This window comes from Topomyia yanbarensis, chromosome 1, assembly GCF_030247195.1.
Source record: "Topomyia yanbarensis strain Yona2022 chromosome 1, ASM3024719v1, whole genome shotgun sequence".
Taxonomy (NCBI): domain Eukaryota; kingdom Metazoa; phylum Arthropoda; class Insecta; order Diptera; family Culicidae; genus Topomyia; species Topomyia yanbarensis.
Genome location: NC_080670.1, coordinates 180,809,540 through 180,823,338, shown reverse-complemented (window position 1 = coordinate 180,823,338; position 13,799 = coordinate 180,809,540). Strand labels below are relative to the sequence as shown.

General features: G+C 43.1%; 1 protein-coding gene across 1 annotated transcript; it reads right to left on the bottom strand.

Moving 5' to 3' along the window:
• Positions 1-695: 695 nt before the first annotated feature.
• On the bottom strand, positions 696-1,480 carry LOC131683479 (uncharacterized). The gene is made up of 2 exons (XM_058965507.1): positions 1,349-1,480; positions 696-1,291 (listed from the first exon to the last, which is right to left on the bottom strand). Exons 1-2 carry the CDS (start codon positions 1,428-1,430, stop codon positions 750-752), a joined length of 624 nt encoding a protein of 207 aa, XP_058821490.1. The 5' UTR covers positions 1,431-1,480; the 3' UTR covers positions 696-749.
• Between the last annotated feature and the right edge of the window lie 12,319 nt (positions 1,481-13,799).

The following is a 13,799-nucleotide window of genomic DNA, read 5'->3' as shown; positions in this document are numbered from 1 at the left end:
AAAACAGAAGCGAATTTTCCTACTTCTCCAAAAAGAAAAAAAATACCACGCGCGCCATCACTGTCGCGGTGATAAGAGAGAGAGAGCTAAATGGCACCACTACAGATGCAGGTAGCAGTGCAAGGAAGCACGTGTCAAGTTGGGAATCATATGGTTTTAGGGTGGTGCTTCGTTACGTTTCAAATTATCTTCTCAAAAGTACCATCAAAACGGATAAGTCCAGTTTTTACAACCTGCTATTTACACTTATCGATAGATTTAAAAACACAGATGGGATAAGGTTTGAGTTATTTTATAACATTTAATCCAGGAACGCTAACTTAACACCCGCTTGCTTTGACGTTACTGATACTCACTAGCGCCACCAATAATCTTGTGCGGTGGGTGTGCGTTTCACGTCTACGTTCTTACTGTATAAGTTTACTGTTTCAAAAATTATAAAAAAAAACATTACTAAAAATTAAATGGCTAGATGACGATTCTTACAATTCTTGCATCAGTGATGACACGTTGATTTGTTCCTCGTTTGAAGTTGATTAATCAGAAAATATGACAAATAGAGGAGCTGAAATGAACTAGAGAGCTTCTACCCTGCGAAAATATTTTGAATAACATTGCTTTTTCTGGTCATCATAACACGATGAACAAAATACCTATGTAAACTAAAACAGTTCTACTCATATTTAAACCCTACGTCACTGATTATTTCAATCAACTCGTTTATTTACCAACACAAACATTCCATCGCATCAAAAAGAAATTATAACTGTATCCCACGTTCGGGAATCCCTATTGTAAACCTCCAGTGGTTTAGGTTTATTTTTCCTTGGACTATCCAGCACCCTGGGTTCTAATGCTGCATCACTTGACTGCACCTGTCCTCCGGCGTTTGAAGTCCCACTGCCGATACGGGAATTATTTTCTTTTGTAGGAATTTTCAGTACATTCACTATCCACTGCTTTGCATCGGCATCGTAAACGTGTAATCCATTCTTATTCGACGTTGGCGTCGGTGCATCCGACGCTATTTGAGGGACAAACTGTGTGCCGCCAGCGCTTACTGCACTGGTCATCATAGCTGCCGGTCGTGAACAGTTTTGATTTCGAGGAGGAACTTTCAGTATGGCAACGGTCCATTCTTTCGCGTCCGGATCGTAAACATAGAATCCCTTTTTCGCATGTTTGCTGTTCGTGCCGGGCGAGCACGGCACATCGCCAGTGTTTCTGTTGGGAGCAGAGTTGAATCTCGTAACCGGTTCGAAGCCCGAATCGGGGAAATATATTCTGTCATCTGTAAAAAACGAAAATTTAAAACGACGCTTTAAAACTGTCAACGAAACGATCTCACCTGCTTCAACGAAATTGTACAATCTACAAGTCACCAGCAGCAGGGTAAATCCAAGTAACCTTAGAAACGACTGCACTACCATCTTCTCGGCGGGGAATTAGCAACGCAACTGGTTTAGGTTTCATCAACAGCATCATTCAAGTGGGAATGAATGAGCAAAGGTTATCAAACCAAAACGTAAAGTCCATTCCACTGCCATTCGGAAGCTGATCCGCGCTCTGGGCAGCGAAGTGGAAGAGTATAGCTATGCGAGAGATGTTCTCTTGAAATAGTTAGGGGGAAGGCGACTGTGGTGGACATTGCCGGGAATATAAACATCCCATGCGCATCTTGCAAATTGCAGCATTTGTTAGTATCATTACTTTATCGAAAAGTATTAAATGCTTTTTGTACCTTGTATCGGTATAAGCTATTTTATTGTCAAATGTAACCTCACGGCCTACTAATAAATTTTGAGCAATTAGAAGATGAGCGAAATCTGAACTTTAGTCAAGAGGTGTCCGTCTGTGCCACCTTCTCCCCTATCGTATAGTATTACCCTAAGGGATTTACCGTGTACGCTAGTCTGATGAATGCACGCAGAATGATTAGGTGTTATGGACGGTTGTTGGGAATTGCCGATGGAAGAATATACCTAAACATTGTATGATCTAGCGTGACCAGGCGTTCCGGATGGGATGGGCCAGTCCCGGATGTGATATACTTTTCCGATGCGTTTCGGGATGTGTCCCGCTGGTTTATATATATATATACTGTATTATTTATGTTTTATACTGAACGAATTTATTCCAGATTTCCACTTTACTCAATCTTGCTACGTCAGTCTCCAAAATTGTAGTACGACCCCTGCAAATGCACCTTTCTCGAGTTCACGAAGCCAACAAATACTGGATCTACCCTGAAACTGATGACATTTTTCTGAGTCTCTGCTGAACATTAATTTAGCTGGCATCGCTCCAGGCATTCGTACACAGCTCACTGCACACAGTAGTCCTAAATGTATATTTAGCAGGAATTTTAACTTTTTGCTAAAACTAAATAACTTAGCTTTACAACATGTTTAAGAAAGTTTGTGTGCTTTGCAAGGCCCTTCTTTTCGTTTAAACAGAAGCTAGGATGGTTTTAATTTTAGCATGATTTAAAATTGAACTTTTAACGGTTCGAGATAGAGCTTGACTGCCTTCGATGAAGTTATAGAACAACACGGTTTTAAATAAATTTGCTGAAGACAACTGTAAGCTTTAGGGTGGTTTATTAAAAACGGTTTTATTTCTATAACTTTTGTAGTTTTTATTTTACACTAAAGTACCTTCGGACAAGTTGAAGATTATTTTAGGGCACATAATTTGTTTTTTGTACACCAAGTGCTAAACCTTTTTTTCGTTTCAAAGTTATGAGAACAAAAAAATATATAACTTTCAAATAGCATTATCTGCGATTAGGGCACCTAACTACCGGCAGAGTCGGTCCAAAAGCGGTTCCGTGGTGCTGTCCGGAGGTGAAAGCAGCTATCAAAAAACAGAGAAAAGCACTTAGAGCACTGAAGCGTACACCAGCAGAGGACCCACGAAAAGCGGATGCACTGAAAATTTTTCAAGAATCACGGGCGGCAGTGAGAAAGTTTATCCATGACGCCAAAGATCATGGGAAAACTTCGTCGCGAAGATATCACCAAGTTCAACTACGTCCGAGAAGTGGCAGACAGTGGCACGTTGAGAAGGAAACGTCAGCATCGTCCAAGTGTCATTAAACGGTCCAGTGGCTAGACGGATAAGCCAGAAGAATCTGGCATAGCTGAAGAACTGGCACAACACTGCAGCGAAAGATCCGCAACCTCCAGCTATTCGTCATTCTTCCAGAGGAAGAAAGAAAAGGCCGAACGAAACCACATAAACTTCTCGCCAGATACCGTTGATATTTACAATTCTGACTTCACTCTGAATGAGCGCCCACAGAGCACGAAGTGGCTCTTCAGGACCGAACAGCATCGGTTATTCAATGCTTTATCATTGTCGGTGACAGCTGCCATGTTGGAACTCTTCAACAGATTATGGCGCAGTGGCGTATTCCCACCCTGTTAGCGAACTGGAATAATCGTACCAATTCCAAAGCCAAACTCGAGTGACGCGGGTCCAGCTGCCTTCCGTCCACTCACCTTAACGAACGATTGACAACCGAACTAAAGTAGAACGGGCGTCTGGACAAACGACAACATGCCTTTAGGTCTGGCTGGGGTACTGACACATACTTTGCGAAGTTGGAGAGGTCATTACCGGATCGTGACAAGCACTGCCTAATAACTACGCGCTTGATTTGTTTAAGGCATACGACACCACCTGGAGATATGGATCCTAGGAACATTACAGAAATGGCAGATACGTGGAAGAATGATGAACATCCTGAACAGTTTTCAGCCCGAAAGAACGTTCCAGGTCAACGTGGAGGGGCACATCCACTTGAAAATGGTGTGCCACAGGGCACAGTGCTTTCGGTTACGCTGTGTCTCGAGGCTATTCAACCTATCTTTCGAGTGGTTCCGAATTCCGTACAGATCTTACTGTACGCTGACGACATTCTGCTTCAAGTATGGGAGAAGAAAGACTAATCGCTCCTTCGGAAACTTCAATTCACAGTGAAAACCGTCGATAAATGGTCGAGAAGTGTTAGATTTACGATATATGCTACGAAATCAAGCATCTTCTATTGCAGTCCGAATGCCCGCCGCGAGCCCACGCAAGCGATAAAGTTAGATGGTGTAACCATTCCGACACAAACGTCGCTGAAAACCTTCGGTGTTACTCTCAACCGAACGCTCAACTTCAAAGCGGATTGTAAAATGACGAAGAAGACGTGCGAATTCAGGCTGTGTATCCTGAAGATGATCGATGCCAAGTTACCTCGTGGTCATCGTGCGTCTCTCGACTGCTCTACGGCATCGGGCTCATAAGCAGAGGATGAGATGCCGTCATCCAAACGCTCGCACCTGCATACAGCAGGATGATAAGATTCGCATCCGGAGCATATGTCACAAGCCCAATCCTAGCAATTATACCTGAAGTAGGTATTTTGCCGTTCGATGTACTCGTTTTCCAAAAAATTGCACGGTTGGCAATCCGCATGATGGAAAAAAGCAAGGATAGCGCTGATCCTCCCTTGGTGCATCGAGCTTCCGGTCGTTTGATAGAGGTGGTCGGAGCGCCCCTTCCCAATATTTGTACTCGCACGTGGTTAACCGCTCGGAAGTGGTACGAACCCAAACCCCAGATCGTGTTGGACGTAAAGAAGCACGTGAAAGCTGGAGACTCTTCGGAAATTGTTTGTCCAGTTGTTCAGGGGATGCTGATAGACCGCTTCAGTGACTCAAATATCGTCTATACCGATGGTTCCAAAGGCGATAACACAGTAGGCGCGGAATACACTATCAACAATCGGTTGGCCTTCCGCCACAATGTAGTGTCTTCTCCGCCGAGGCTGTCGCAATAAGAACAGCGCTAACTGCGTACCATACGTTCAGAGACCAGCTAATAATGTCAGACTCGGCTAGCTGTCTATCAGCATTCGAAGCTGGCACATCCCAGCACCAGTGGATCCAGAAGATTGAAAACATGCTCCGAAACCGTCCAATCAACTCGCAGGAGAAGCCAGGGACATATTTACTTATATACTATACATTATTTCTACGATTAAGTTCAAATTTAATTTGTTTTCTGGACATGGAAAGGTCAATTATTACACAATTTTGATTATAATGACGAATCATTCTATTGATGGGGCTATTTTTAGCATAGTTTGTCCTACAAGATTGTTCTTGGAATAAATTACTAGTTCTTAGTTGACGGCTAGGTACATAAAATTTTATTTGCGAAAGTAATGATGCGGATTGTACACGTTGAGAAATAATGTCGTTGATAAAGCAAATCATGGCAAATTCGCGGCGTTCTTTGAGTGTTTGTATATTAATGAGCATGCAACGTGCTTTATACGATGGAAGAGGAAATGTCATCCAGTTTAGTTTACGAAGTGCGTACAAAATAAATTGTTTTTGGACTGATTCGATGCGTTCTTCGTACAGGACAGTGTATGGGTTCTATATTATGCTGCAATATTCTAAAATTGGCCTGACATATGTATTGTACAATGATTTTATTGTGTAAGGGTCTTCAAAACCGTAAATCTCGTACAATTTTGCAATTTTCTACATGTTGGTTGCCTAAGTGTATGTCTATGGGAACATTTGAAATTTTTCTGCTGAAGGTTATTGAGTTGCATTTCTTTACATTAAGTTGGAGTAGACTTTTGCTACACCACGTGTGGAATAGATTGATTTCGTTTTGGAATATTTCAGTGTGTTTGACATTTCTTATTTCCATGAAAAGTTTCATGTCATCTGCATATACAAGCACTTTAACATGTTTGAGTAGAAAGGTAATGTCATTTACGTACAAAATAAAAAGAAGAGGGCCTAAGTGTGAACCCTGGGGTACGCCAGAGGTGACAGAAATTGGTTCCGAGAGTATATTCTGGAAGCGAACTTTTTGTTCACGTTTCGTTAAATATGATTCGAGCCATTTCAATAGTTTATTTTCTATGCCATATTTTTGCAGTTTGAAGAGTAATAAAGGTATGCCAATCCGGTCGAATGCTTTACTAAAGTCTGCGTAGAGTGTTTCCACATGGTTGCCATTATCCATTGCATTTACAGTAAATGTTACAAATTCTAAAAGGTTTGATGTTGTCGAGCGGCCTTTACAAAAGTCATGCTGCTTGCTTGTTATTTGATTTTTGATTTGCTGGAATATGCAGTGTTAATGGCTATGTCGAGTTGGGAGCAAATATCCAAATAGTTTTGCCGATTTGTAATGCTATGTTCTTTCTTGTAAATTTTATGTGCCTTTTGTTCTCTATTTTTTAAATTTTCAGATGTTAGTTGAACCATACAGGCTGTTGACCGCCATGAGTTCATTTTCTTCTTCTTTTTACTGGTACTGTTCCAGAGATTAAATTCGTTGCAATTAAATAGAATTTAGTCACTGCTTCGTTGACATTTCCTTCTATACTCAATACAGTTTGCCAATTTATTCTACATAGTCTACGTTTGACTTCTTCGAAGTCGGTTTAATGGTATTCTGGCACTTCCTCATGCTCCAAGTCGTTCGGGGAAAAGTTTTGATGAAAGAAGTTAACCCGTGTCGGAATCGACTTACTTCTAACTTTATTGGACTCATACGGATTTCTAGTCTTTATTTATTTATTGAAATTGCTGGAACTGTCTACATGGCCGGAGTTATTGCGGTGGGTCACTGGGTCAGATCGGGTAAAAATGACACCAACTTCCTGTTACAACAACGTACACTAATTAAACGTTATCAATTTGGTAACAATTATTGATATTCGTTTTGCCCTGATTATAGACATTATATATCATTGGAATTAGACCAAAAAATGCATAAGTATTGATATCCAGGCGAGTTCCTGAAGAGGATTCCTGCTGGAACCGGTTCGAAAGTGGTTTTTTTTTTCAATAGTGGCCGTATGGATATCAAACTGCTTTGTTTTGGAGTCAGACTCCTAAAAAGTAATTCAAAAGTGATTTTGGGACCCTGGTACTGGCCAGATACAAAACCATACAAATACTGCCAATATGGGTATCAAACTTTCTGATTTTCAAAGACAAGTTCAGAAAAAGTCATTGTGAGTAATTTTGGAAATACCTGCTATCCTGAAGACAATTCCAGATATCCCCGGGGAAACCCTAGTACTGGTCAGACACAAAGCCATACAAATACTGCCAATATCGGTATCGAACTTCATGATTTTGAAGGACCAACGCAGAAGTAGTTCGAATCGCAACCAGTTGAGCGACAATTTTATTCACGGCTTTTAATCTTTGTGATTCCGGTGTTCATTTTTCGATCTTTTATCCGTGGCCAATTGCCTTAGTAAACTAGTACTGACAGCTTGAGGTCAAAATCAAGTTTTGTGCGCGTCCATAGGCTACGGAACTGAAGCAGATTACATGAACCGATCAAAGCTCCATTCGCAGTAGCTGCACACTTTTTTATCCCACTGCGATCATCCATTTCATCCTCGGAACGGAACCGACACCGTTCGCACTGCTTTGCTCTGTACCAGCAACCAGGGATGCCAACGGTACTGGTAAACTACATTTTTTTCGGTACATTTACATTTGCACAAGCCGTACAGCACGCTACAGCGACGCATCACTACCGCATCACTACAGAACGGTAGCCAAACCGAGTACACTTTCCATAAAGCAGTAAAATATATTTTTGTTTTGCTGCTGTACTCCAACTGCTCGGTGAGTGTGGCGTAGTAAGGTTTGTTTTCTCGTTTTGTACACTTTTCTCTGCATAGTCAAAGGGAGAGGCCCGCACACGAAAGCGTTGATGCCGGTCGTTGCGTAATTGAACTGCATTCATTGTCGTCGTTTGTGATTAAAAATATTAAAATGTAAACTAAGGAAAGACAAGCTGTACCGCTCGCGTCTGGTGGTTGTACTGGGGGAAGTATTTTTTTATCGTGTTACTGCTTTGCTTACAGGCTTCCGTATAGCGCTGGGCTTCCTGCACTAACGAACGACAGCAGCATCGTATGAGAAAGGAGGATGTAAGCAAAAAAATTACAGCCGTGGAAAAGATAGGCATTTTGATTCCTTGCTCAGAATCAGTGTAAGAAGAGTGAAGAAACTTGTCAAAAGCCATGTATTCAGGATGCAGTTTTATCGGAAACAAACGTTAAAGCATTATCTGACACAGTTCGTTTCGTTCTACAGAATCGTACGCTGCCTTAAAATCCACAAACAAGTGATGAGTCCGTAAGCCGGATTTCTGAATTTTATACAATAATTATTTTGATTGGAGTCGAAAGTTTGTATTTTTGATTATTTGTTTTTTTACATGCAGTCTTGAAATTTAAGCTCTTGTTTGTATGAATCCGGCGATTCGATCCTTTTGGTACCATCCCTCGGATAATTTATATTTTTGTTGCAGCAATTACCTTTATCTTTTCGCCTTTTAAATTGAAATGAATCCGTTTGAATCATAATTTTTCTGTAATGTTTCGCTCCGACTAGTTATTTATACATGGTTCGATCGCGGTGGTCAAATTGTTTGTTAAATCAAATACGAATCGAAACGTCGAATGAAGACAAAATAGCGTTTTTAAATGTCGTGTCTCCAAAAATCGATCCGAAACGATGGCTTTTGATCGTGCTGTCTCCGAAACGGAGTCTTTAAAGGTACTCAGTTTTGTAAATCTCACAGCTTTTGGTGCTTTTGGTCTAAAATGGTTTACTACATTGACCACATCCGCATATGGCCTGCCAAATCAGGTACATCGAAAAGAATTTTGATGGCTTCCTCCGTTTGAGATGATCATTGAAAGTAAAGTTATCATTAGCCGTGAAATATTCATGTCTCGCTAACTGCTTCAAATCCGCTCTGATGTAGGTCTCATGATTATTTGTTATGTTGGGGCTTTAACTTTTAAGGTCATTAACCCGTTCTGTAGGTCTCATCATCAATGCCACAGTAATTGTATTTCGTAGAGCTTCCAGGATCGCGTTTTCGAGATACTCTTCTGGCGTTCGTCCCGATTTGGGAAGCTCTGCGACTTATACGTTTTCAATCGGATCGCTTCTTGGCGCTCTGGACAAAACTTTGCGTAACATCAAATTTTTGGCCCGCGTCCAAATGTTCGGATTCCGCTTGAAATAAGCAATCAGCGTTCTCTCGATTTTTTCTGCACGTTGTGCTCGGTTTTCGTTTGACTCCTTACTTGTGGTTCTTCGTCATCCGCTCCTGGAATCTTTAGAGGACCTCTGGTGAAAAAATACTTTAGTGACCGGTTTGCTTATTTTCTTACATCTCGAATGGAATTTCACTGACAACTACAATATACAATACACTCTAGGTAGAAACTGTACAAAAAATGCTTAATTTGGGTCAAGTATGAAAATTTCTGCATTCTGCTTTACTGTTTTTCTATTCTTCTGTTTTCTGTGTTCAGTTTTTTTTTGTCCGCTGTTTTCAGTCTTTTGTCGTCTGACTGCTGCTTTCTGTTAAATTGTCTTTCTCCAGTGTGTGGTAGAACAAAACAAGCCAGCTTCTCCCTGAGGAGATCAAACAACTGAAACAGGTCAAACGCCAGTTACAAGCTATGCAGTAATTTCCACGATCCTGTCCCCCATGGTATATTGGCGCAACTGAAATGAAAACTATAAAAAGAACAGTTGGTCGCACTCACAGCATCGACGAAGATCCCAACCGAACCCACCTATCAAATGTCACTTCGCAGATCCACCAGAAAGAAGGACAGGAAGACTATCGTCGAACGCCAGGGGAAATTGGACAACCCCATCCAGAAATACTAAATAGAAAGGCATCTGCTTTCTCTTGACCAGCATCAAAGCCTGCCTTCGCTGTTCTGGTCCAGCTTTTCAAGATCCCTCAGCATGTTCAGCAGATAGCCCAGCGTAGATACAACATCGCAATGCACAAACATCGAGTAGAACAGTCCAGAACAACTACAGTTAGCTGTAAACAAGTCAGCCCCTTTAATAACTCCAAGAAGAAACACGTACCGGCCCTGACTAGAAATGCCCCTCCTCCGTCAACTGTCAGCGCGAGTCTAAATCCCCCGGAATCAGTAGCGTCTGGCTCAAATGGCACGTTCCCCATGTTGATCGGAGATTTGTGCCCCCCGGACAAGAAACGCACTTCTTTGAGAAACAGAAAACAACCTCTCCTCACTTTTTATGTCAATAACTACGTTCTAAGATACTGATGCCTCCAACAGACAAGTCTCACAAATGTCGTGTTCACCGTGGGAGCAGGCTGCTGTTGTAGATCACATGACACATCAACAGCCGTCCATCAACCATCAACCAAATCAAATGAGCGAACATCGCGTCAAAACCGACTCACAACACCAATGGAATACCGTTTATTTCAAATCCAGAAAGCTTCCTCGACAACCCTACTTAATGCGTCGGTGGGAACCGCATTTGGAAGGAGGGATCCCCGGGGCTCAAGTCTCTAGCTGCACCGCTAGTGACACTGACTTGATCCAATCGCTAGGAAAGGACGGAATCACTATCGATCTACTGTAGTGCATGAACGGTATCAGAAGCTGTGTGGAGGGCCTGCAACTCAGACCCAACCGATATGTGTGGTCTGCGAATACGAAACTGCAGCAACCCTGGTGCGTGGCTAGGAAACCACTATTTCGCGGGTTCCAAAAATGGGTAAAACAAATTCTAGACTACCGTGCTTGGTGTCCGTACTGACGTTACACCGAATCCGGTCCAGCTTGATACGGAACTGATTGCCGTCGCACAAATTCTCTCCTATCCGATCAGGTACATGATGGTTTCAATGTACCTCCCAGTCGAAGTACCGGACGATCTGATTTAGTGGGGGAAAGCAACAGATGCTGTCAACTAGGTACTCTAATAGCCGAGGTTATCGAGGATTGCACCATTGCCAGCGAAACTTGCTTAGGAAAGGGGAAGAAATTCGCTACAAAATCCTTGTTTGGCAAGCGATCCACGGATGTGGCAAATATTAAGTTCATCTTCATATCTGGGACGTCAACGGACAAACCTTCGTGGTAGGTGCCAAAAGTGATTCATGCTCTTCTTGACGTCTTACGAAATCTCGATCCTTTCTTGGGCGGATCTTCCACTATGTCGTCTTAGAAATGTATAGAAGCAATTATTTATGAAGTGAACTTCCGACTACATTCGAGGCCAGTACATCAGTTACCGACATCAGACTTTGAACCGGAAGACCGCCCTTAGCGTCTAAGGGACTCTTATTCACAGCAAGATCTACTACAGAATCCATAAGTCACAACTGTGACGGTTTCATGAGCGTTTTAACTTCCATTTACAAAAGTACGATGCGACTAGCTTCCAATCTACTTTCAAGCACCCTAGCGGAGGCAGTTTTCGTTTAGGTCGGTCTAGTTTAAGATTTTCAGACATCGGGTAATGACCAGCAGGGAAACTTAACTAGACGTCTCAACAGGATCCGCGAACACTTCTAGTGCAAAAGCCGGTCATGCACGAAGACCAGCTTTTCGATGTCACTTAAAGCAAGATCCTCCTCAGAAGAAGCCGGGGCTAACTTCTACCAGTTATTGAAGGGTCGGTTCAAACATCATCGGATCTTCACAGATGCTCGCTAGCTAGTGGACCAAGTTGGTGGTGGTGTCAAGAAGATAAGAATATCACACTATCCTTCCTTCAATCTGTTCAACTTTCTCAGCAGAAGCTTTGCGCTGGTCAATGAAACAGATGGCATCCTGACCGTTATACTATCCGACTCCCTGTCGGTAATGACAGCTCTGGAAACGGGTACATACCGCTATCTGTATCGAGAACCATTGCAATCCGCTGACTACAATTTGCTGGGTTCCCCATCATTGTGCAATCTGTGGAAGTAAAGAGATTTATGAGCTGACAGCTGTCTTAGAGTTTCAGAGACTACGGCTGAGGATCGCGGGAAGAAGTTCACCCGGATTTGCGAAGCAGAGTCCGATCGTTCAGCTGGTTTCTTCGCTGGTCTAACTCAGGAGCAGATTTTGGAGTTGCGGAAGCAGCGTTTTGCTAGGAAACAGGTTTGGAACGAGAAGTGGGTGGCCTGAGTGGGAGATGTGCGAGCAGGAGTTACAAGCACAGCATGAACTGGAGTAACGGCAGCTTGACTGCCAATTGTTCGAAGATTCAAGCTGTGCATCTTCGAACAAGCGGAATGCTAGATTGGAACAGATCGACGGTAGCATTAATAAGGTCAACGGGTGAAAGGGCCCAGAAGGAGCGGTGGTGCTTCAGTATCCAAACTGGAACAAAGGATAGATAAACGAATGCTGGATTATCGCTGAAGCTATTCAAAGCACGGATATCGGCGAACGACTGCCAAATTCGCGAATTCGAAGGAGGTCGGAAGATGGGGCGTTCGTTGCCGAAGTCGCAAATCCGAGTGAAGTGAACAGCCTTCCAATGTGCGGACAAGAAACCAGCCATGGTGCTTCGCTGGTCGTATCTCTAGGGATCAGTTAGCTGCGCGCAAAGCAGTGTCCCAAAACCCCTCACAAGTTTAAAGAGGAAGTTCTCTAACCTAGTAAATTTGAATCGTTTGACTGTCTACAGGTTGACGCATTTGAGACGACCAGGAGTCGGCTAAAGCGGCCTGATTCTGTTCCGTACGTGATCAGGGATCATTGGAGTCTGGTCTAAAAACCGGGGAAGCTGTTCAGAACGTTGCTGTCAATGGTGAGAAATGCGCCATCATCGGGAGCTGATTCATTGGAGACGTTCAGCAGTTTCGGGATAACGGTGAAGCAGTTAGGCCGATGACAAGCTGAAGCGGAAAGCGAAGCGTTTGCGGACGCGTCTGAGCAATTTTGCCGCGTTCGCCCCGCTTTTACTATGACAGTATTGCGCGTTCTACATGCACACAGAAAAGAGATAGGTCAAACGCATTCGCTTCGCTTACCGCTACCGCTTCGCAAATCGCGTAAGCATGTCATCGGCCTTATGCGACCATCTAGTACTCTGCGATCACCCAAACAACCCGAACGCTGCTGCAGGAGTTATTCGACAAGTTACAAGCGAAAGAAGGTGGACAGTCTATTTCGGATGTACACGCATTTCACAAATGATGTGGTTTCGGATGTTCCAAAGGTGATGGAGTACTCCACATAGTCGGTAAGCTTGGGCGAGTATTTACGGGAGAAGAAAGAAATTCTCGAAAGAAAGAAGTTCGCTCGTCTTCATGACTCGGACGAGATGAATGTTGCGAATGAATATTGCAGACAGGTTGAGAAAGGATTGAGTAGCAAAACTTGTGTAATCTTTGCTTGAACAAGCGCGAAAACAGTAGACAACGATGTAGATGTACTTCGAAGATTGGGTGCTGAACTGTCGAGAAGGTCATTCCATTTTGCATTGAGTGGAAGAATCGGTGCGGCTGTGGAAGGTAGAGTGCACTGCCACTGAAAAGGTAGATAGTTTGAGAACAATTCGAGGACGACGACAAAGAATTCGAAGGAGACGTTTCTGTTGTTCAACACTCGAACAGTGTCAGAGTTAGTGCCGTAGGTAGGTACCGTAGATTGTAGGGGAGATAAAGGCTAGAAAGATGCTTGAATCAAACCCGAATTCATTCCGAAACAAGATTGCTGCGGCGGGAAGACGCAAGACAAGTTCCTCGCTGCTACCCGATGGTTGTACGCCGGATGTAGGAAGGGTTTGGGATACCGCAGCATTAGTGAACGAAGTTGGGGTTACTCAAAGGTCCGGATAAGCTAGTTCAACTTCCCAGAGTAATCAGCAATTTTGGAAAACTTCTAGTAGCCTTTGGAGGTGACATTCAATAAATGTACCATCAGAACCGGGTCAGACCCGCGAATAAGCGTTCTGTTCCGA

Bases quoted from the DNA above. Each gene is read 5' to 3' on its own strand.
- LOC131683479 (XM_058965507.1), bottom strand. From the start codon at position 1,430: ATGGTAGTGCAGTCGTTTCTAAGGTTACTTGGATTTACCCTGCTGCTG. The intron at 1,292-1,348 runs GTGAGATCGTTT...CGTTTTTTACAG, and splicing joins GTACAATTTCGTTGAAGCAG to ATGACAGAATATATTTCCCC.